General features: G+C 40.6%; 1 protein-coding gene across 1 annotated transcript in view; it reads left to right on the top strand.

Moving 5' to 3' along the window:
• Positions 1-288: 288 nt before the first annotated feature.
• Positions 289-25,170, top strand: part of SIMC1 (SUMO interacting motifs containing 1) — a 77,249-nt gene continuing 52,367 nt past the window's right edge. The window contains exon 1 of the mRNA XM_038534700.1: positions 289-494. Within this exon, the coding sequence (XP_038390628.1) occupies positions 366-494 (129 nt within the window). The 5' untranslated portion in view covers positions 289-365. The remainder of the gene's footprint in view (positions 495-25,170) is intronic.

The raw sequence follows: 25,170 nt of genomic DNA, 5'->3' as shown, positions 1-25,170 counted from the left end.
CACGCACGCACCACCGCAACACCGGCCCAAACCGGCTGCGGCTTGCTTCACTCGCTCTCTTTTCCTCCCTCCCCAGGAAGGGAGGACTAGCGCCCCCGCCCCGCACAGCACCCGCCGCCCGCCGCCTGCCGCCCTCCGCCGGGGGGCAGGCTCGGGAGGGGAGGGGCGGGGCCGGCCGCCGGGGGCGGGGCTCGGGGCGGGAAGGGGCGGGGCCGGCGGGGTGATGGCTCCGGTTGCCGCCACCGCCGCCACTGCCGCCGCCTCAGCAGCAGGAACCGAAGTCGCCGCCGCCGCCGCCGCCGCCGCCGCCGCTGCCGCCTGGGTCGCCGGGCGCCCGCGCGCTGCCCTGGCCGGGGCCCGCAGCCATGGAGGACTTCATCGTGATCTCGGACGACAGCGGCTCCGAGAGCTCCGGGGGGGCCCGCTCGGGCAGGGCGCGGAGGCTCCGCCGGGCCCTGTCGCGGACCCCCGGCGCTCTGCCCCGCCGGACCGTGGTGAGTGAGCGAGCCGCCTCTAGCGAAGCCGCGCCGCGGCCGGAGCGTCGCCCCCCTCGGGCCGCGCATCTTCGCCTCGCCCTCCCCGCCCCCCGGCTTGGCCCGCTGTCCCGCGCGCCCCCGCCCCCCGCCCGTCGGCGCCTCCCAGCTGCAGCCGCTTCCCGCCTCGCCGCCCGCCGGCCTCTCCCGCCAGAGGAGCGCGTCGGGCCCGGGCCGCGGCCGCCGGGCCTCCCGGGCCTCCCGGGCCTCCCGGGCTCCCGGCTCTGGCCGCAGCGGGCCGGGGCTGGCGACGGGGGCTGAGCACATGGACGGCGTCCGACGCGCCTGCGGCGGGGGGTGCGGGCGCCGGCTGCGGGCAGGGGTCTCCGGCCGGGCCGCGGGCTCCGCGGGACCCCGGCGGGGGGCGGGGGGCGGGGGCGTCGCGGTCCTGGGGGCTGGCCCGGATCTCGAGGCCGGGACGCGGGAGCGTGTAATTGTGTGGCCTGTGGTGGGTACAGATGTGTGCAGGGAGGTAACAGGAGCCTGCGCTGGGAGAGAGGGAAGCGCGGGCCTGAGCCTGAGCCAGATGGTGGCGGAGCTCCAGGGCCTGGCAGCCGAACGAGGGGCCCGATTTTGGAGTTGTGCAGGAGGGCGATTTATTTCGCTCAGCAAACGTTTACCAAGCTCTAGAGGAATAGGGAGGGAAACCTCTTGCTCTGTTTCCTTTTCCCTCAAGCCCCTTAGCCTTTGTCCTTTTTCCTGAGATGGTGAATGAAATATCTATGGCCCCTGCCTTTCTAGAATCCTCCACAGATATTTACTGAACCCCTAATGTGTGCTAGATGGACTAGGCCCCGGGGGATACAAAGGAGAACACAACATCCGTGGTGGTCCCTCTCACGGAAGGTGATACATTCAACAAGTGAGTATTGAGTACTCAAGGGGTGGGAGGTGGACAGGCTTTTTCTCTACCACAAGACTCAACATCAGACTTACAGCAGTGTTCCCAGCCTCCTCCCCAAAATAAAAGAATTCTTATGCTGCTCTTATTTGTATAGATCTGTAACCAAGAGTTTAAGGAAGACACCTTTATTCATATGCATATCTCCTGGTTTCTGCTCCTTTGATCTCAGCCAGCTTGCAATCCCTAAGTCTCCACAGGGAGCCCCTTCTGTGTCCCAGGTATAATGCTAAATGGTAGGTGCTCATTACAAAATGAATGCCATGCAAAGCCAATTAACTTAGAGTCCTAAGTGGCCATGGTTCAAGCTTGAAGGATTCTCAGGAAATCTCAATTAAGAATTTAAATGAGATGGACAGACAAGAGATTTTCAAAGTAGAAGTGAGCCAACTTGGTAAGTGAATGGCAGTGTGTAGAACACAATAGATCCACAATTAATGTTTATTGGATGAAAAAATGGTTGAAGGAAGAGGAGAGAGAACAGTTCAAGCGGATGTTTGGTAAGTGAGAGTGAGTACAAGAGTAGGAGCAGGCTTGCAGTAGAAGGGATGCTGCATTCAGTTTGGCTACCGTTCGCACGTTCTGTGGTCACGTACAGAACATGATCAAGGGCTACGCTGGGCTTCTGTTACAAGATGAGGCCAGTGTATACTCACTTCCTCATCAATGTTGTTATTCAGGAGAATGGTTCTCTTGTTGAAATCCGAAATTTCTTAGGTGAAAAAATACATTCACAGGGTTCAGATGAGGCCAGGTGTTGCTTGTTCTGTATCTCAAGCCCAAAAAGAAGAGTTAATTCTTGAAGGAAATGACATTGAACTTGTTTCGAACTCCACTGCTTTGATTCAGCAAGCGACAACTGTTAAAGACAAGGATATCAGAAAGTTTTTGGATGGTATCTATGTTTCTGAAAAAGGAACAGTTCAGCAGGCTGATGAATAAGATCTGAGTTGTCCAGCAACAGAAACAGCAAGATGCCAGATGATTTTTCAGACTTATTTGTGATACGTTAAGAATGCAATAAAAAGTATACTCATTAAAAAAAAAAAAAAAAAAAAAGACCCTGAGGTCAACAGAGACCTCTGTTCAAATCCAGGTCTCACACATAGCAGCCGTGAGAGCTTGGGCTCCTTTCTCAGCTTTTGCACTTGAAAATGTTGATACCTGGCAGGACTATTAGAAGTTTTTTAATGAGGGAATGCAAGGAAAATGCCTAGCATCAGTGATAGCTTTTGATACACTTTGTGCTATTTCTCAACCAAGCTTTGACCTTCTCAAGCTCGGCAGGCAAAGAAATAAAAGAAACAAGTTTTATTTATTTTTCTTTTTTACAAATATTGACTGAAGAAAAACAACTTGCTTAAATTCAGGAAATCAGAAAACTATCTCCAATGCTGTAGTTAACATTTCTGAACCCCTAGTCCTTAACTTGGGTTCTAGTCTTCATTCAGTTTCTAAAATGTTTCTCTGTTTTACATAATACTTAATTTCTTTTTGTTTCCCACATATAAAAGCTAAACGTGTTCAGATAATTTTTGTTGACCTAATTATAAAAAGTTTAGAAATATATGTAGGAGAAAAGTTTAGAAACCAATGTTGACATTTTGAAGTATGTCTGTCCAAAGTTTTATCTGTAAATGCCATTGTGTATTCATACATACCTGTGTGTCTTCCCCATACATGTTTTTGCAAAAATGAAATTTCACTATACATGTGGGGTTTTTCTTAAGATTTTATTTATTTGTTCATGAGAGACAGAGAGAGAGAGGGGCAGAGACATAAACAGAGAGGAAGCAGGCTCCCTGCAAGGAACCTGATGTGGGACTTGATCCTGAACCCCAGGATCATGCCCTGAGCCGAAGGCAGTGGCTCAACTGCTGAGCCACCCAGGTGTCCCTTTTTTAAGATTTAATTTATTCATTTTTAGAGAGAGTGAACAAGAGCAACAGAGTGCTAATGCAAGCAGGAGAAGGGGCAGAGGGAGAGGGAGAGAATCCCAAGCAGACTCCATATTATGCTAGGAGCTGGACGTGGGTGGAGCTCTATCTCAGGACCTGAGCTGAAACCAAGGGTCAGATGCCTAACTGACTGAACCATCAAGGCTAAGCATGTGGGGTTTTTAGTTTGCCTTTTGATGCACTTTTTATCTCTTGCTGCACCAATAAGTACATGCCTCCCCAATATATTTTTTTAATGAAGAGCAACTTTTTAAAAAAAGATTTTATTTATTTAGGGCAGCCTGGATGGCTCAGCGGTTTAGCGCCAGGTCCAGGGCATGATCCTAGAGTCTCAGGATCAAGTCCCACATTGGGCTCCCTGCATGGAGCCTGCTTCTCCCTCTGCCTATGTCTGTGCCTCTCTGTGTATGTGTGTGTCTCTCATGAATAAGTAAAAAAAGATTTTATTTACTTATTCATGAGTGACACAGAGAGAGAGAGGCAGAGACACAGACAGAGGGAGAAGCAGGCTTCATGCAGGGAGCCCAACCGACATGGGACTCAATCCCGGGTCCCCAGGATCACACCCTGGGCTGCAGGCGGCACTATACCGCAGCACCACCGGAGCTGTGCAGTAAATAAAATCTTTAAAAAAAATAGTAATTGTTTATCCTTGTTCATTTGCTTGTTTAGGATAAGTTCCTCTTAAAAATAAGAGTTGAAGTCAAAAGATATGCCCTCTTTGAGACCTTTTGATATATATTACCAAGTTTCCTACAGAAATTGTGCACCAATTCTCACCATATCCTTTTCTCTACTACCTAGTCACCCCCAGATATTATCAATTTATTTGGTAAAGATTTACTGAACTTACTATATGCCAGGCATTTGTAGGCACTGAGAATACAGCTGTGAATAAAACCAAGTCCCTGCCCTTGTGGAGTTTCTATTTTAGGAGGAGACAAACAATAAACAATCACATAAATATAATGTCAGACAATATACAGAGCGTTAGAAAAAAATAGACATTTTTGTTTTTTTAATATTTGCTAATATGATAGCCAAATTCTGTGAGGTGTCATAGTTTTAATTTTTGCTTTGGTTGTGAGTCATTCTTTCAGTAGATACTTTTAAGCACATACTCTGACCCTGGGGACCAGAAGTAAATAAGGTAACAATGGACCTACATTCTAGTGGGGAATTATGAGCAATAGACAACTAATAAATAAGTGGACAATGTAATAGTAACTTGGATGGAATTGGGAACATTAGATTGTGTTTTCAAAGAAGGCCTTTCTCTGAGGAGTTAATATTTGACCTGAGAACAAATGACAGACTAGATTTGTTATGCGATTTAAGGAAATAAGGTAGCAGCAAAGGGAGCAACGAAAGCAAAGACTTGGAAGTAGAAATGGCATGACTAAATAGAGGAATGGAAAAGCTAATTACAGCCCCCTTAGCTTGTAATGAGTGAACAAGAGTCCTAAGAGATGAGAAGTAGATAGGCTAGGTCATATAGGATTTTATAGACCACAATAAGAAGTTCAAATTTTATCCTTATGTAATAAGAAATCTTTGAAAAGTTTCAGGCAGGGGAATGATAAAATGTGATATACATTTTTTAAAAGGTAACTTTAGCTACTGTGAAAAGATAGGATTGAAAGGTAAGGCAAGGGATCCCTGGGTGGCGCAGCGGTTTGGCGCCTGCCTTTGGCCCAGGGCGCGATCCTGGAGACCCGGGATCGAATCCCACATCGGGCTCCCGGTGCATGGAGCCTGCTTCTCCCTCTGCCTGTGTCTCTGTGCCTCTCTCTCTCTCTGTGACTATCATAAATAAATAAAAATTAAAAAAAAAAATGAAAGGTAAGGCAACCCTATACTTTAGTATACAAATGGGAATCCTTTTGCAAATGAAAGGGGTTGCTCACTAGAGGGGATGTCAAGCAACAGGTAAAAATTGGAACTGTCCCAAACAAACCAGAAGTATAGTCACCTTTTTTTTTTAAGAGGACCAAAGTGGAATTAAATCATTTTTTTTAAGATTGCTGCAGTGGGCAGCCCTGGTGGCGCAGCAGTTTGGCGCCGCCTGCAGCCTGGGGTGTGATCCTGGAGAGTCGGGATCAAGTCCCACATCGGGCTCCCTGCATGGAGCCTTCTTCTCCCTCTGCCTGTGTCTCTGCCTCTCTCTCTCTGTGTCTATGAATAAATAAATAAAATCTTTAAAAAAAAAGATTGCTGCAGTAATCCAGACCAAAAATAATTGTAGGTTCGAATAGAGTGGGCAGGGATACTGGAAGGATTTGGTAGATATTTAGGAAGTAAAATCAACAAGTCTTAGGAACTTGGATGGGGACAATGAGGGAAAGGGAGTAATCAAGAATGATGTCCTGGTTTGGCCTGAGCCACGATGCATGTTGGTGTCCTTCATTGAAATGAAGACTTGGAGGAGGAACAAGATTGGAAGAAAGATACAAGAGTTCTGTTTTGAAAGTGTTGTAAGTTAAGATGCTTATAGAACAGCCAACTGGAGATGCAAGGTATATTGTTTGTACTGAGTTTGGAGGCCAGGGGAGAAGTTCTGACTAGGGACACAAATTTGGTGTCATTAGCACATAGATTGTAGTAAAATCATTTATCTGAATGACATCATCTAGGCTAAGAATCTACAAGAGGAAGAGCATCCTGGACCTAATGGTAGGGCACACCACAGTGACTAACTACCTCAGGTGAAGGCAAGGGAAGGAGGAACAACTAGTGAAGTCAGAGGTCAGAGCATGCTCAGCATGTAGTAGACCTGGACATTTCTATCACCAGTAAATATATTGGATATATAGAGAGAGAGGGAGAAAAAGAGATTGTGTGTGTACATGTGAGAATTACCTGTTCTCCTATTGGGGTGTTTTTGTAAATTTACCTTACATATTAAAGACTTTTTATGGGTTGAATTGGGTCCTCCAAAAAGATATGTTGAAGTCCTAACCACCACTACAGAAATGTGATCTTATTTGGAAATGAGGTCATTGCAGATGTTATAATTCAAGATGAGGTCATGCAGAGTAGGGTGGGCCCTTAATCCAATGTGACTGGTGCCCGTATAAGAAGACATGGAGACAGAGGAAGAACACCATGTGACAATGGAAGCAAAGATGGGAGTTGCAGCTGCAAATCGAAGAATGCCAAGGATTTCTGGTGATGCCAGAAGCTAAGAGAAAGGCTTGGAACAGATTCTTCCCTAGAGACTTCAAGGAAGCATGGCACTGCAGAAAGCTTGATTTTGACTTTTAAGCCTCCAGAACTGTGGGAGGAAAAACTTCTGTTGTTTTAAGCCAGTTTGCAGTAATTTGTGCTAGGAAACTAATACAGCCCCCTGTGTCATACATATTACATTCCCCCCCAAACTTTTGACTTATTTTGGTTCTCTACAGAAGTTTTAAATTCTTATGTTGTCAGTCCTATCACTCTTTTCCTTAGAAAGGCTTTCCTCTTAAAATTATAAAAATAAGAAAAAAAGATTGTAAAAATATTTTTTACATTTAATTTATTAATCCACCTGAAATTAGTTTCAAAAAAGGGTTAAAACAGTAATATTTTTACTTCCGGTTGGTTAGCTCGTTGTCCCAAAATTGTTTATTGAATTATCTACCGTTTCTACCCAGTGGATTAAAGAAATACTACATTTATCAAATGGTAAACTTTTATATATTTTTATGTTTATTTTTGGACCTTCTATTCTGGCCTTGGTACATGCTATTTTAATATAAGCAGAAGAGGGGCACAGAAGAAGAGCCTGGCTGTCTTTGTCAGTAGAGACCGTGACTCTTGGTCTCAGGATTGTGAGTTCAAGCCCCATGTTGGGCCTGGAGCCTACTTTATTTTTTTTTTAAATATTTTATTCATTTATTCATGAGAGACAGAGAGAGAGAGAGAGAGAGAGAGAGAGAGGCAGAGACACAGGCAGAGGGAGAAGCAGGCTCCATGCAGGGAGCCCAACGTGGGACTTGATCCCAGGTCTCCAGGATCACACCCCGGGCTGCAGGTGGCGCCAAACCGCTGAGCCACTGGGGCTGCCCTGGAAGCCTACTTTAAAAATAAAAATAAATAATCATAATAAGCAGAAAAAACTCTTCATTGATCTTTTAAGAATTTTTTTTACTAGTTTTGTGCATTTATTCTGTCATAACTTTAAAATCATTTGGTCAACTTCCAAACAATTTCTACTTTTAAAATTGAGAATATACTAAATTTAGAAATCTATAGTTTGTGGGTGGTGTCTTTACACTTTTATATATGTATTTATGCATCTTTTATCTTTATGGGATTTTTTATTTGTTTAATGTTTAGATAGATCTTTTCTTCCTGAGATTACTTTCTATTTATTTCCTTTTTATTGGTCTTTTACTATCTCATTTTTAACATTTAGGTCTTTAATTCATCTGAAATGTTTTATATGACATGAAGTATGCTCACCATTTTCCATATACTGTATTGCCAAATTTCTAAGATAGTACCAAATTGTAATATTTGCTGTCAACTTACAAATAGCTTTTCAGGAAAAAAAGAAACTAATACATGAAATGTGAGACCAACAACTAGATGCATTCTGATTCCATATGTATGGGAAAAACATTCTAGATGTTAGAGTTTATAATATATGATGTTGATCAGTTGTCTGGGAATAATTTCTCAGATAGTTATCTTTTTCTTCACTTATCTCAAACACATTTTTTTTAAAGATTTATTTATTTATTTTAGAGAGAGAGTACAAGTGAGTAGGGGGTAATGGATAGGTGTAGAGAGAGAATCCTGAAGCAGACTCCATGCTGAATGTGAGCCTGATGCAAGGCTCCATCCCAAGACCCTGAGATCACGACCTGAGTTGATAACCAAGAGTTGCCACTCAACCGACTGCACCACCCAGCTGCCCCTTGAAACACATTTTTTTTTAAGATTGTATTTATTTGAGAGAGAGCACGAATGGGGTGAGGGGCAGAGGGAGAAGCAGACTCCCACTGAGCTGGGAGCCCAATGTGTGGCTTGATTCCAGAACTCTGGGATCATGACCTGAGCCAAAGACAGATGCTTAACTGATTGAGCCCTGAAACACATTTTTTAAAATTTTTATTTATTTATGATAGTCACAGAGAGAGAGAGAGAGAGAGGCAGAGACACAGGCAGAGGGAGAAGCAGGCTGCATGCACCGGGAGCCCGATGTGGGATTCGATCCCGGGTCTCCAGGATTGCGCCCTGGGCCAAAGGCAGGCACCAAACCGCTGCGCCACCCAGGGATCCCCCGAAACACATTTTTAACACCAAGTTATTTTACACACTTATATCTGTTTCTGGATTTTCTTTTTGTGTTTCATTGATTTGTCTATTCTCAATGACAGAATTCTACTGTTCTATTTCTGTGGTTTGATAGTATTTTTTTGGGGGGGTATCTAATAGAGCAATTACATCTCCTTATTTTCCCCCCCAAAAAAAATTTCTTGGTGATTGTACCCATTTAATCCTCCAAAAGAATTTTAGAATAATTTTGTCAAGGATATCATTAAATCAGGATTTCTTTGGATCAGACAATTCTTTGTTGTAGGAGGCTGTCCTGTGTACTATGGAATGTTTAGTTGCATCTTTGGTCTTTGCCCACTAGATGCCAGCCAGTAGCAGCACTCTTCCTCTCCCCTGACTTGTAACAATGAAAAATGTCTTCAGACACTGCCAAATGTCTCCTGAAGGGCAAAATTGCCACTGGTACAGAACCACTACACTAGATTTATAAGTTAATTTTAAAAGAATTAATATCTTTATAATACTATCTTCCTAATTAGAAACATGGTTTAAATTTCATTTTATGAGGTTTACTTTTTTGCAATCAATAAAACTGTCTTTGAATCCTGTGCCTTTCTTATCCTGGAACTAGTGTTCTGATTTTGAATGACTGGTTACCACATAGGATTGAGCATGTTAATCATGGTGAGCCTCACATAGTAAAAGTAGCTAGCATTAATGCCAAGCAGTATGCTAATCAAGTACTTTGCCTACATTAATTCATGTAATTTCACTGTAGCCCTGTAAGGTTAGTACTGTTACTTTCCCAATTTGATAGATGAAGAATCTAGCTTCTAAGCAGGTGCTAACTGATAAAACAGGTTTACCACTACTAGTCCCAATCTTGAAAATCCTGGGGTAAACTTGCAAACCTCTTACCAGGTTTCCAAGGGCACCTCCTCTGGAGATACTAGATATAAATGGATAAGTTGAATAAAGCAAGTTGCAAAATATAATTCTGTTTTTTTCAGTGTATCATTTGTAAGAATAGACCCATTGGGGCCTTTTAAATAAAATAAATTTTTTTAAAGATTTTATTTATTTATCCATGAGAGACACAGAAAGAGAGGCAAGAGACAGGCAAAGAGAGAAGCAGGCTCCATGTAGGGAGCCCAATGTGGGACTTGATCCTGGGACTCCAGGATCATGCCCTGAGCCAAAGGCAGACACTCAACTGCTGAGCCACCCAGGCATCCCAAAAAATTATTTTTTAAACTCTGTCATAGACTTTAAGATATTTTTAAAAATCATCTTCTCTTTCTCAATCCCTTCCCCCAAATATAAGTTCACTGTTGGACATAGCCATATCCCCATCAACTAGCTTAATGCCTTAAACAGAAGCAGTGCTCAGTAACTATTTATTCAAGGAGAAACAAAATTTGTACTACTGGTTTTCTAAGGAATCTTTTACTCCTGGTAAGTTTTGTTACAGTAATGTCTCCCTTCTATAATGGGAGAGCCAAGAAATAAATAATGGTGCCTGGGATCAAGCCCCACATTGGGGGTAAGCAGGAAGTCTTCTTAACCCTCTCCCTCTGCCCTTCTCTGCACTTGTGCTCTCTCTCTCTTTCAAATAAATAAAATCTTTTTTAAAGTGGGGAGGGAGGATGCACCTGGGTGGCTCAGTTGATTAAGTGGCTGTCTTCAACACAGATCATGATCTCAGGGTCCTGGGAGCCAGCCCTGCATCAGGCTCCCTGCTCAGTGGGTTGTCTGCTTATCGTTCTCCCTCTGCCCGCCCCCCCCACCACTTGTGCTCACATTCTCTCAAATAAATAAATAAAATCTTAAAAAAAAATATTAGTACCTCATTCAGAGTATTGCTCATTTTGCTTACAATGGTACTCCTAGTACATAACATGATTCCTGATACATAGCATACATTCAACAAATATTTTATCAACTGCATGTTATTCTGATATTCTAAAAAATACCATAATTATTGGATCAGCCCCTTACAGATTTTAGGTTTTTTTGCTATTACACACTATGGTGTGATGAGCTCTCTTGCATGGTCATAAGAACATGCTTGTAGGACAAATTTCTTATGGTGGAATTTTGGAGTTAAAGAATAATGTGTATTTATAATTTTAATATATGCCATTTTGTGGACATAGTGCATTCTCTGTGGGATCCTAGTATCAGAACCCCAGAACTGTGTTTGCGGAACTCCCATCTTTGGAGATACCATCTGTTTCTTCCCAAATAAGCTGATATGCCAGATACCTTCTCAGGCTTCAGTCTCAGATACCAGTCAGATATACTTACTCTAAACTTTAAATAGGAAGCTGATGATGGGAAGAAGCAGAGTCAGTGGACTCCATTTTGGTGAGATGGCATCAGCAATGACATTTAGCAATTATAACAGTTCTGGTGGCAGAGTACAACACTGGTGCTGCTGGCCATATAGGCTGGGGTGTTTGCACACAGTGACTGTGATAATGGGGCATTCAGTTGTGCAACATGGTTTGCAGCACCAGATTCAGACTGTATAGATTCCAAGTTTAATTTTCAGGCACTTGTCTAGATTCTAGAAGCTACTCATTAACCTTTAATAAGTTCCTTTTGTGGTTAAATTAGAGGGGTTTTGAGGGGGATTTGTTTTGTTTCATACTTGCAGTTAAGATCACTGATTGATACATAGCCACCAGATTATACTTCCAAAAGATTATAACATATATTCTTATACAAACTGTATATAAGAATACCTGTTTTCTTGTACTGTAGCCAACCGGGGTATTATCAAACTTTTTAGATTTGTGCCAAATTTCATAGTCTAACGTTCCGATTTTCTAGAATTTTGCTGAAAGGAAAAACTCTTCTTAAATGGTTAGCTCATTAAATGCTGTCAAATTATCGACTCAATTATATGAAAAACTGTCATAAACTAAGTTTTCATTTAAATTGGACCTATTTTCTGTATATTTTAATTACTGAAGCTCTGCAGTTTATATTTAGTAGGGCAAAGCTTCCTATGATATTGTGATTTTTAAGAAATATATATATATATTTGATTATTCAGATGACAATATATATATGTATTTCTCATGTATATTTGGTCTTCATCCTTGGTTCTTGGCTCACAGCTCTGAAAACCCTTGAAACTCCTTAAGTGATGAGACTTTAAAGATGTTCTTTGTTATGTTAATGAGGTTGCATTTAGAAAACACCTAAGGATGGAGCTGTTTGCCAGTGAAGCCAGCCATGTGATTAGAGGATTGGAACTTTCAGTCCCATCCTTCAACCTCCAGAGAGTGGAGAGGGCCTAGAGATTGACTTCAACCACCAATGACCAATGATTTAATTAATTGTAACAATGTAATGAAACCTTCATAAAAACCCAAAGGACAAGATTTGGAGAGCTTCTGGGTTGGTGAACTCAGAAGTGCTGGGAGAGTGGCACACCTAGAGAGGATTTAGAAGTTTTTGGAACTGAGCTCTTTACCTGTGGAATCTGATTCTATCTCCAGGTAGATAGTGTCAGAGTTGAGTTGAATTCTCTGACACTGGTGTCTGGGAGTTGCTTGTTGGTATGAGGAAGCCTTCAGCAGATGCAATGAAATTGGATCCAGGAACCCTTTTCACCTCCTCACTTATCTTTTGTTTTCCCTTATAATTTTTTATGTTATTCTTGACCTTTTTCTCTTTCAGATGAACTTTTGAGTCATCTCATCCATTCCTTTTAAAAATACTATTGGAATTTTGCTTGGTATTTATTGAATGTATAGATTAATTTGGAAAAGAACAGTTTTTAAACTTTAAGATTTTTGTTACAAAAGCTACATGAACAGACAATCTGAGTAGGCCTATATCTATTAAATTGAATCAATGATTAATAACTTTCCAAATTAGAAAGCATGAGTCATTTGCTGGAGTCAAATCTGTCAGGCAGCAGTGTTCCTGGATAGAGGAAGAACAGAGGCCAAGGAGCAGACAGTAGATTGCACTGTATAGGGATCCACTGGGTTGCACTGGGAGAGAATGTTCCCCTTCCTGGAGAACTTTTGTAAGGGGTATATTGCCTCTCCAAGGACAAGGGATCCATTTAAGGCCATTCAACAGCAGAGGACAGAGACACATGCTGAGGACAGATAACCTGGTCACAGCTTTTTGCTGTACTTCACCATAGACTCCAGGCACCTGCGTGGCTGTGCAACTGCTTTTCTGGGACAGTGGCACTGGATGCAGCACTGGGAGGCTCTCCTCCTGTGAAGGGGAGTGCATTTGCACCTTTGCCAGGGGTCCTTTAAGATTTGGAATTTTGAATCCTATCCATTCACCAGAGATAAAACATGGGAGAATATTGGCACCAGGCATGTCAATGCCCCATCACAGACAAATCAAGGGCAGGGATCCAAATGAGGCCTGGGTCACAGGAGGGGAGATTGTTCCCTTTTCTGTGAGGGCTTCCTGAGCAATGGCAGCCACGAGTTCCTCTCCTTGGCTGAGAGGGCAAGGTGAGACCATTTTCCACCACCACCCCCTTCACCCCCAGCATAGTTGGTCTTCAGTGAGCAACACAGTGCCCTCAGTAGAGGCTAGAGACTAAATCCACCAAACCCTGCTCCACTGTACCCTGCAGGGGCATCTTTACTAGGACAGGTCTGACTGTGAGCCAGTACACCAAACAGCTCCCCCAGAAGACCAGCAGTCACCTTGCATGTACGAAGTCTACTGATCACAGAGTGCTCCAAAGAGTCAGCTTCAGTTCTGGTGGAAACAGGACCAGGCTTTCCTTCAGGTAATACAATGACACTAAATTCATATCTATCAGTAATTACTCTGAATGTAAGTGGACTAAATGCTCCAATCAAAAGACACAAAAGGTATCAGAGTGGATAAAGAAACAAGACCCATTGATATGCTGATTACAAGAGACTCATTTTAGACCCAAAGATACCTCCAGATTGAAATTGAGGGCATGGAGAACCATTTATCATGCAAATGGACATCAGAAGAAACCTGTAGTAGCCATACTTGTATCAGACAAACTAGATTTTAAACCAAAGACTGTTATAAGAGATGAAAAAGGGCACTATACCATAATAAAGATATCTATCCAACAAGGAGATCTAACAATTGCAAATATTTAGGTCCCTAGCTTGGGAGCAGCCAAATATATAAATCCAATAATAACAAACTTAAACTCATTGATAATACAATAATAGTAGGAGACTTTAACAACCCACTCACAGCAATGGACAGATCATCTAAGCAGAAGATCAGCAAGAAAACAATGTCTTTGAATGACACACTGGATCAGATGGACTTTACAGATATATTCAGAGCATTTCATTTGGCAAAATACACATTCTTTTCAAGCGCCCTTGAAACATTCCCCAGAACAGATCACATACTGGGTCACAAGTCAGGCATCAACTGGCACAAAAATATTGGGACTGAAACAGAAAGAAATAGAAAATTTCAACAGACCCATTTCCAGAAAAGAAATTGAATCCGTAGCCAAAAATCACCCAACAAAAAAGTCCAGGGCCAGATGGCTTCCCAGGGGAATTCTGCCACTTAAAGAAGAATTAGTAAGGGGCACCTGGGTGGCTCAGTTGGCTAAGTGTCTGCCTTCGGCTGAGGTCATGATCTTGGGCTCTTGGGATGGAACCCCATGGTCGGCTCCCTTCTCAGTGGAGTGTCTGCTTCTCCCTTTCCCTCTCCCTGTGCTTGCTGCTCTCCCTGATTGTGTGCACACGCGTGTGCTCTCTCTTGCTCTCTCTCTCTGTCAAATAAATAAATCTTTTTTTGAAAAAGAATCAATACCTATTCTTCTGAAACTGTTCTAAAAAATAGAAATGGAAGGAAAACCTCCAAACTCATTCCATAAGGCCAGCATTATCTTGATTCCAAAACCAGCCAAAGACCCCACAAAAAAGAGGAATTACAGACTAGTATCCCTGATGAACATCGATGCAGAAATTCTCAACAAGATACTAGCTAATCAAATCTGACAGTACATTAAAAGGATTATTCACCACAATCAAATGGGATTTATTCTTGGACTACAGGGGTGGTTCAATATCTGAAAATCAATCAACATGCTACACCACATTAATAAAAGAAAGGATAAGAATCATATGATTCTCTCAGATGCAGAAAAAGCATTTGACAAAATACAGCATCCTTTCTTGATAAAAACCCTCAAGACAGTAGGGATAGAAGGAACATACCTCAACATAATATGGCCATATATGAAAGACTCAGAGCGAATATCATCCTCAATGGGGGAAAACTGAGCTTTTCTCCTAAGGTCAGGAACAAGACAGAGATGGCCATTCTCACCACCGTTGTTCAACATCCTGCTGGAAGTCCTAGCCTTAGCAATCAAATAGCAAAAAGAAATGCATCCAAATCAGCAGGAAAGAAAAGCAAACTTTTACTCTTCACAGACAACATGATACTCTATGTAGAAAACCTACAAGACTCCACAAAAGATTACTAGAACTGATACATGAATTCAGCAAAATATAAATATAAAATCAATGTACAGAAATCTGTTGCATTTCTTTACACCAATACAATAACAAAGCAGCAAAAAGAGAAATCAAGGAATCCATCCCATTTACCACCAAAACCATAAGATGCCTAGTAATAAACCTAACGGAAATAAAAGATCTGTACTCTGAAAACTATAGAACACTTATGAATTAAGTTAAAGAAGAAACAAAGAAACAGAAAAACATCCCATACTCATGGATTAGAAGAACAAATATTGTATAAAACAATTTATACATTCAGTGCAATCCCTATCAAAATAATGCCAGCATTTTTCACAGAGCTAGAACAAACAATTCTAAAAATTGTATGGAGCCACAGAAGACTCTAAATAGCTAAGTAATGTTGAAAAAGAAAACCAAAGCTGGAGGCATCACAATTCTGAACTCCAAGCTGTATTACAAATCTGTAGTCATCAAGACAATATTGTACTGACACAAAAATGGACACATAAATCAATGGAACAGAATAGAGAACTCAGAAATGGACCCATAACTATATGGTCAACTAATCTTCAACAAAACAGGAAAGAATATCCAATGAAAAAGGGTTCTACAACAAATGGTATTGGGAAAATTGGACAGCAACATACAGAAAAATGTAACTGGACTACTTTCTTATGCCATACACAAAAATAACTTGAAAATGGATGAAAGACCTAAATGTGAGACAGGAATCCATCAAAATCCTAGAGGAGAACACCGGCAGCATCCTCTTTGACCTCAGCCACAGCAACTTCTTTCTAGACACATCTTTAAATATAAAGGAAACAAAGCAAAAATGAACTATTGGGATTTCATCAAGGTAAAAAGATCTGCACACAGAAGGAAACAATCACAAAACTAAAAAGCAACCTATGGAATGGGAAAAGATACTGGCAATTTGTCATTTCTTATAAAAGGTTAGAACCCAAAATCTATAAAGAAGTTATCAAACTCAACACAGAAAGCAAATAATCCAGTTTAAAAAATGGGCAGAAGACATGAATAGACATTTTTCCAAAGAAGACACAAAAAGGGCTAACAGATGCATGAAAAGATGCCTAATATCACTCATCACCTCACACCTGTCACAATGGCTAAAATTAACAACACAGGAAACAACAGATGTTTGCAAGGAACTGGAGAAAGGGGAACTGTCTTATACTGTTGGTCGGAATGCAAACTGGTGCAGCCACTCTGGAAAACAGTATGGAGGCTCCTCAAAAGTTAAAAATAGAGCTATCTTTTGACCTAGCAATTGCAGTACTAGGTATCTATCCAAAGGATACAAAAATATAGATTTGAAGGGGCACATGCACCCTAGTGTTTATAGCAGCATTATCCACAATAGTCAAATTTTGAAAAGAGCCCAAATGTCCACCAATTGATGAATGGGCAAAGAATATGTCCATATACAATGAAATGTTAGCCATCAAAAAGAATGAAATCTTGCCATTTGTAACAACATGGATGTAGCTAGGGTGTATTAAGTGGAAAAAGTCAGAGAAAGACAAATACCATATGATTTCATCATAATAATCACTAAATGGGTGATGGGCATTAAAGAGGGCACTTGTGATGAGCACTGAGTATTATATGTAAGTGATGAATCACTAAATTCTACTCCTGAATCTTATACTACAATATATGCTAGCTAACTTGAACTTAAATAAAACCTTGGGGGATGCCTGCGTGGCTCAGCGGTTGAGCATCTGCCTTCAGCTCATGGCGTGATCCCAGGATCCAGGATCGAGTCCCACACCGAGGTCCCTGCTTCTCCCTCTGCCTGTGTCTCTGCCTCTCTCTGTGTCTCTCATGAATAAATAAACAAATCTTTAAAAATAATAAATAAATAAAATCTTGGAAGAAAAAAATATGGAGTGGAGAAGATGGCAGAAGAGTAGGAAGACCCTAGGCTCACTTCATCCCGTAAATACAACTAGATAACTATCAAATGATCCTAAATACCTCAGAAATTGATCTGAAGACTGGGAGAACAAACAACAACTAAAGGTAGAGAAGAGGCCACATCAAAGAAGGTAGTAAGTACAAAGACATGGTTTGAAACAAACAGATAGTGGCTGCTGTAGTAGGGAGGGAGCCATGGGCACAGAGAAGGGTGAGAAACTGATGAGTACACAGGGCAAATGAATCCCGTAGCTAGCAGTTGGCTTGGAAAGCAAGAGGGGCCAAATTTCATGAGTTCTTGCAACCAGCATGGAGTTTTAAAGGTCATCAGGCTTGGCTGGGATAGAACCAGAGGGCATTGCTCTGCTGTTGGAGAGAAGGCAGGCAAACAATCCGTGGACATACAGCATGGAAACAGCAATCACAAGAGTACCTGGGGCACACAGTGAGGTGTTATCCACTCATCTTAGAGTGCATCCCAGAGAGACAGTGTCAGCGGAGAGACCCCTCCAGAAACAAAGGAACTGCTGGTATCTCATCCCTCCCTTGCCCCTCAACATAAATACAGAGCCACATGTAAGAATCAGAGCAATGCCAATACTCACTACCTAACTTACTTACACCAAGCCCCACCTACCCCACAATCCAGTGGAACCAGCCCTGGACCACCCAGTCATGCTTGCCTCACTCCCAGCATAGTGGGCTTCCTCCCCCAAAAGACTGGCCCAAACCCCTGCTCACACCTTGTCTCCCAACTCAGGAGTTTTGCAGAGCCTCCGTTCTGGTGCCAGTGATGACAGGTCTTATTTCACAAACAGACCAGAGCATGCCTAGCTAAAATGTGCCACATTCAGGCCAGGAACCAAACACTGCCCACTCAGTGGTCCAGAACCTTTGGGATGCAGCAAAAAATAGTTCTAAGAGGAAAGCTTATAGCAATACAGGCCTACATCAAGAAGCAAGAAAAAAATGAAATAAACAACCCAACTTTATAGGAGCTAGAAAAAGAACAAACAAAATGCAAAACCAGCAGAGGGAAGGAAATAATAAAGGCTAGAGCAGAAATAAGTGATATAGAAACTAAAAAAACAAAAAACTGAATCAATAGAACAAAGAAACCAGGAGGTGGTTCTTTGAAAAAAATCAATAAAATTGATAGACTCTAGTGCCAGCTTATCAAGAAAAGAAGTGACTCAAATAAAAATGAGAGAGAACTAATAACCAATACCACAGAAATACAAGAGAATATTATGAAAAACTATATGCCAACAAATTAGACAACCTAGAAAAAAAATGAATAAATTCCTAGAAATATATAACCTACCAAAATCGAGGCAGTAAGAAATAGAAAATTTGAACAGACTTGATAACCAGCAAAGAAATTGAATCAGTTATCAAAAACTCCCAACAAAAGTTCAGGACCAGATGGCTTCACAGTCCATGTCTACCAAACATTTAAAGAAGAGTTAATACCTATTCTTCTCAAACTAGTCCAAAGAATAGAAAAGGATGGAAAACCCAAATTCATTCCATGAGGTCAGCATTACCTTGATACCAAAACCAGATAAAGACACTACTAAAAAAAGAGCTACAGTTTAGTATCCCTGATGAACACAGATGCAGAAATCCTCCACAAAATACTACCAGAATGAATTCAGCAATACAGTAAAAAAAATCATTCACCATTGTCAAGTGGGATTAATTCCGGGGTGGCAAGGGTGGTTAAGTATTTGCAAATCAATTAACATGATACATCATATCAGTAAGAGAAGTATAAGAACCATATTATCATTTCAATAAACAGAAAAAGCATTTGACAAGGTACAACGTCCATTCGTGATTTAAAAAAAAAAAAACCCTCAACAAAGTAGGTTTAGAGGGAATATACCTCAATGTAATAAGGCCATATATGAAAAACCCACAGCTAACACCATCCTTAATGGGGAAAAACTGACAGCCTTTCCCCTAAGGTAAGAAACAAGACAAGAATGTCCACTCACCATTTTTATTCGTCATAGTACTGGAAGTCCTAGCTACATTCAGGCAGATAGACAAAGGGATGGATGGAAAGAGAGAAAGGGAGGAAGGGAGAGGGAGGGAGGGAGGGAGGAAGGAAGGAGGGAAGGAAGGAAGGAAGGAAGGAAGGAAGGAAGGAAGGAAGGAAGGAAGGAAGGAAGGAAGGAAGGAAGGAAGGAAGGGCATCCAAATCAGTAAGGAAGAAGTAAAACTTTCATTATTTGCAGATAACATTGTACTATATGTAGAAAATTTTTAAAAATTCCACCAAAAAACCTACTAGAACTAATAAGCAAATTCAGTAAAGTCGCAGGATACAAAATTCATATATAGAAATCTTTTATGGGCAGTCCAGGTGGCTCAGTGGTTTAGCGCCGCCTTCAGCCCAGGGCATGATCCTGGAGACCTGGAATCGAGTCCCACGTCAGGCTCCCTGCATGGAGCCTGCTTCTCCCTCTGCCTGTGTCTCTGCCTCTCTTTCTGTGTCTCTCATGAATAAATAAAATCTTAATAAAAAGAAATCTTTTACATATTTATACACCAAAAATGAAGCAGCAGAAGGAAAAACTAAGAAAACAGTCTCATTTATGGGGTGCCTGGCAAGCTCAGTTGGGAGGTCATGCCTCTTGATCTTGCAGTCATGAGTTCAAGCCCCATGTTAGGTGTAGAGTTTACTTAAAAAAAAAAAGAAAAAGGAACAATCCCATTTTTAATTGCACCAAAAATAATAAGATACCTGGGAATAAACCTAACCAAAGAGGTGAAAGACCTGTACTCTAAAAACTATAGAACACTAATGGAAAAATTTAACACAAAGCAATAGAAAAGACAGTCCATGCTCATGGATTGGAAGAACAAATATTGTTAAAATGTCTATATAACCCAAAGCAATCTACACATTTAATGCAATCCCTATCAAAATATTAACAACTTTTTACACAAGTTGTTCCAAGTTGTGTAAAACTTTAGAACTTTAGAATTGGAACAAACAATTCTAAAATTTATATGGAACCACAAAAAACCCTGAATAGCCAAAGCAATCTTAAGAAAGAAGAGCAAAACTGGAGGCATCACAATTCCAGACTGCAAGTTGTATTACATAGCTGTAGTGACCTAAACAGTATAGTATTGGCACAAAAATAGACACATTGATGAATGGAACAGCATAGAAAACCTGGAAATGAAACCACAACTATGTATGGTCAGTTAATCTTTTTTTTCATGGTTTTCCTCTTTCTTTTTATTAAAGTTCGATTTGTCAACATATAGTATAACACCCAATTAATCTTTTTTTTTTAAGATTTATTTATTTAGAGAGAGCACATGCATGCAAGCAGGGGGAAGGGCAAAGGGAGAGGAAGAGAGACTCACCAGAAGACTCCCTGCTGAGCCAGGAGCCCAATGCAGGGCTGGATCCCAGGACCCTGAGATCATGATATGGTCAGTTAATCTTTGACAAAGCAGGAAAGAACATGCAATGGGAAAAAGACAGTCTCTTCAACAAATGATGTTGGAAAAACTGGACAGCAACATGTAAAAGAAACTGGACCAGTTTCTTACACTATACAGGAAAATAAATTCAAAGTGGAGTAAGGACCTAAATGTGACACCTGAAACCATAAAAAACCTAGAAGAGAACACAGGCAGTAACCTCTTTAACATAGGCTGTAGGAAATTTTTTCTAGAAATTTCTCATAAGGCAAGAGAAACAAAACCAAAAATATTGGTACTACATCAAAATATAAAGCTTTTTACACTGCAAAGAAAACTATCAACAAAACTAAAAGGCAGCCTACTGAATGGGAGAAGATATTTGCAAATGACATATCTGATAAAGATTTAGTATCCAAAATATGTAAAGATATTCTAAAACTCAACACCCAAAAACCAAATAATCTAAATTTAAAACAGGGCAGAAGACATGAACAGATAACATTGCATATAACATTGTACTGAACAGACATTTCTTCAAAGCTGACATTCAGATAGCCAACAGACACATGAAAAGATGCCCATCATCACTTACAATTAGGGAAATACAAATCAAAACTTCAATGAGATATCACCTCATACCTGTCAGAATGGCTAAAATCAACAACACAAGAAACAGGTGTTGGCAGGTTTACGGAGAAAAGGGAATACTCAAGAACTGTTGGTGGGAATGCAAAGAGGTACAGCCATTGTGAAAAACAGTACGGAGATTTCTCAAAAAGTTAAAAATAGAACTACCCTATGATCCAGCAATCATACTACTAGATATTTACCCAAAGAATACAGAAACTAATTCAAAGGGATGCGTGTGCCCTGATGTTTATCACAGCATTATTTACAATAGCCAAATTGTGAAAGTAGCCCAAGTGTCCATCGATAGATGAATGGATAAAGAAGATGTGATATATATATATAATGGAATATTATTTAGCGATAAAAAGAATGAAATCTTGCCATTTGCAATAATATGGGTGGAGCTAGAGAGCATAATGCTAAACAAAGTAAGTCAGAGAAAGACATACCATATGATTTCACTCATGTGTGGAATTTAAGAAACAAAACATTTGAACAAAGGGGGAAGAAAGAGACAAATCAAGAAACAGATCCTTAAACTCTTTATTATAGAGGACAAACTGATGGTTACCAAATGGATGGGTTAAATAGGTGATGGGGATTAAGAAGTGCACTTGTCGTGATGAGCACTGGCCAGTATATAGAATTGTTGAGTCAGCATACTGTATACCTGAAACTAATATAACTATATATTAACTAACTGGGATTAAAATAAAATCTTAAAAAGCCAAAAAATAATAATAAAACATATCTTAAAAATTTTTTAAACAAATAACCAAACATAGGCATCCATTCATGGTTAAAAACTCTCAGCATACTACAAATAGAGGATGAACTTCCTCAACTTGATAAAGAACATCTACAAAAATCCTACAGGTGATAACCATACTTAATGTAAGAAACTTGAAACATCCCACCAAGATTAGGAACAAGGCAGATGTCCCCTCTCACCACTGCTTTTCAACATCATACTGGAAGTCCTAGTTGATACAATAAGAGGAGAAGAAGAAGAAATAAAAGGTATACAGATTAGGAAAAAATAAATAAAATTGTCTTTGTTCACAGGTGTCATAATCATCTATGTAGAAAAAAACCCCAAAAGAATCAACCAAAAAACTCCTGAAACTAATAAGTGATAATAGCAATATTGTCGATGCAAGATCAATTTACAAAAGCCAGTCATTTTCTATGAAAAGTGAACAAGTGGAATTTGAAATTTAAAACATACTACCATTTACATGAGAACCTTAAAAAATAAGATAGTATAAATCTAACAAAGTAGGTAGAAGATCTATATGTGGAAAACTACAAAACTGATGAAAGATATCAAAGAAGAACGAAATAAATGGAGGGATATTCCATGTTTGTGGATAGGAAGACTCAATATTATGAAGATGTCAGCTCTTATGAACTTGATCTGTAGATTCAACACAATTTCAGTTAAAATCCTAGCAAGTTATTTTATAAATATCAATAGGATGAGTGAAGTTTATATGGAAGAAGCAAAAGACTGCAGATAGCTAACTCAGTCTTGAAGGAAAAGAACAGAGAACTGCTACTACTTGACTTCAAGACTTGGTACAAACTTCAGTAATCCAAACAGTGTGGAAAGAATAGACAAATAGTTTGATGGAACAAATTTGAAAGCCCAGGAGTAGACCCACATTAATATAGTCAACTGATCTTTTTTTTTTTTTAATTATTTATTTATTTATTTATGATAGTCACACAGAGAGAGAGAGGCAGAGACACAGGCAGAGGGAGAGAAGCAGGCTCCATGCACCGGGAGCCCTATGTGGGACCCGATCCCGGGTCTCCAGGATCGCACCCTGGGCCAAGGGCAAGCGCCAAACCGCTGCGCCACCCAGGGATCCCTAGTCAACTGATCTTTGACAATGGAACAAAGATAGTCTTTTCAACAAATGGTGCTGAAACAACTGGACATTCACATGCAAAGAAATGAACCTACACACAGATCTTACACCTTTAACAAAAGTTAACTCAAAATAGATCATAAACTTGAATGTAAAACTATAAAAATGTAAAACTATAAAACTCCTGGAAGAGGGCAGCCCCAGTGGCGCAGCGGTTTAGCGCCGCCTGCAGCCCAGGGTGTGATCCTGGAGACCTGATATCTGCTTCTCCCTCTGCCTGTGTCTCTTCCTCTCTCTGTGTGTGCCTCTCATGAATGAATAAATAAAATCTTAAAAAAAAAAAAACAAAAAAAAAACTCCTGGAAGAAAAAGTAGAGAACACGTACTACATGAGTTTGGGCAATGACATTTTTTTTTAAGATTTTATTTATTTATTTATTTATTTATTCATGAGAGATACAGAGAGAGAGAGAGGCAGAGACACAGGCAGAGGGAGAAGCAGGCTCCATTCAGGGAACCCGATATGGGACTTGATCCCAGGATTCCAGGACTAGGCTTCGGGCGGAAGGCAGGTGCTAAACCGCGGAGCCACCCAGGATTCCCCAGGCAATGACTTTTTAGATACAACACCAAAGACATGATCTATGAAAGAAATGGTTGCTAAACTGGACTTCATCAAAATTAAAAACTTCTTCTCTGCAAAAGACAATGTCAAGAGAATGAGGAGACAAGCCATAGACTGGGAGAAAATATTTGAAAAAGACACGATAGGGCAGCCCCGGTGGCGCAGCGGTTTAGCGCCGCCTGCAGCCCAGGGCGTGATCCTGGAGACTGGATAGACTCCTACATCAGGCTCTCTGTATGATGCCTGCTTCTCCCTCTGCCTGTGTCTCTGCCTCTCTCTCTCTGTCTCTATGAATAAATAAATAAAATCTTAAAAAAAAAAGACACATATGATAAAAGACTTATCTAAAGTATACAAAGAACTCTTAAAACTCAACAATAAGGAAATGAATAACCCAATTTAAAAATGGACGGAGACTCCGCTCTATAAGCCCATGGAAACGAGCCTGGGAAATCCCTTTCACGAAGATGGTGCAGAAGGCGAAGAAAGAAGCCCTGCCCCTCCCAAAGCCAAAGGCAAAGCGAAAGATTTGAAAGCTAAGAAAGCGGTGCTGAAAGGCAAAAAACAAAAACAAAAAAAGAAGATCCGCATGTCACCTACATTCCGACGACCCAAGTCCTCGAAAGAACGCCCCCAGGAGAAACTAGCTTGATCACTATGCCATCATCAAGTTCCCCTTAACTACTGAGTCAGCCATGAAGAAAATAGAAGACAACACACTTCTTGTGGATTCATTGTGGATGTCAAGGCCAATAGCACCAGATCAAACAGGCTGTGAAGAAGCTCTATGACATTGATGTGGCCAAGGTCAACACCTTGATCAGATTGGGATCATCTAAACTGAGTCCGGCTATAAATCTAAATATAAATTTTTTCACCAAAAAATAAAATAAAATAAAAATGGACAAAATGCCAAAAACAGATACCTCACCCAAGAAGGTATACAGACGGCAAGTAAGCATATGAAAAGATGTTCAACATCATATGTCATTAGGGAATTGTAAGTTAAAACCAACATGAGATACTACTACATTTGGATTTTAGAATAGCCAAAATCTAAAATACCGATTATACCAAATGCTGGTGAGGATGTAGAGTAATAGGAACTCTCATTAATTACTAGTGGGAATGCAAAATGCTACAGTCACTTTGGAGGACAGTTCAGCTTTTTACAAAACTAAACACATTCTTAGCCATCCAGCAACCATGCTCCTTAGTACTGACCCAAATGATTTGAAACATTTGAAACACATGGGGAAAAAAAAAACAGCACACGGATGTTTATAGCAGCTTTATTCATAATTGCCAAAACTAAGATGTTTATCAGTAAGTGAATAGATAAGTAAACTGTGGTACATCCAGATATTGGAATATTATTCATTGCTAAAAAAAATTAGCTATCCAGTCTTGAAAAGACATGGAGGAAAATTGAATGCATATTATTAAGTGAAAGAAGCCAATCTGAAAAGATTACATGCTCTGTGATTCCAACAACGTGACAT

The sequence above is a fragment of the Canis lupus genome, chromosome 4 (genome assembly GCF_011100685.1).
Source record: "Canis lupus familiaris isolate Mischka breed German Shepherd chromosome 4, alternate assembly UU_Cfam_GSD_1.0, whole genome shotgun sequence".
In the NCBI taxonomy this organism is placed as follows: Eukaryota; Metazoa; Chordata; class Mammalia; order Carnivora; family Canidae; genus Canis; species Canis lupus.
The sequence above is the reverse complement of the archived record's forward strand: the minus strand, read 5'-3'. Positions and strand labels throughout refer to the sequence as shown.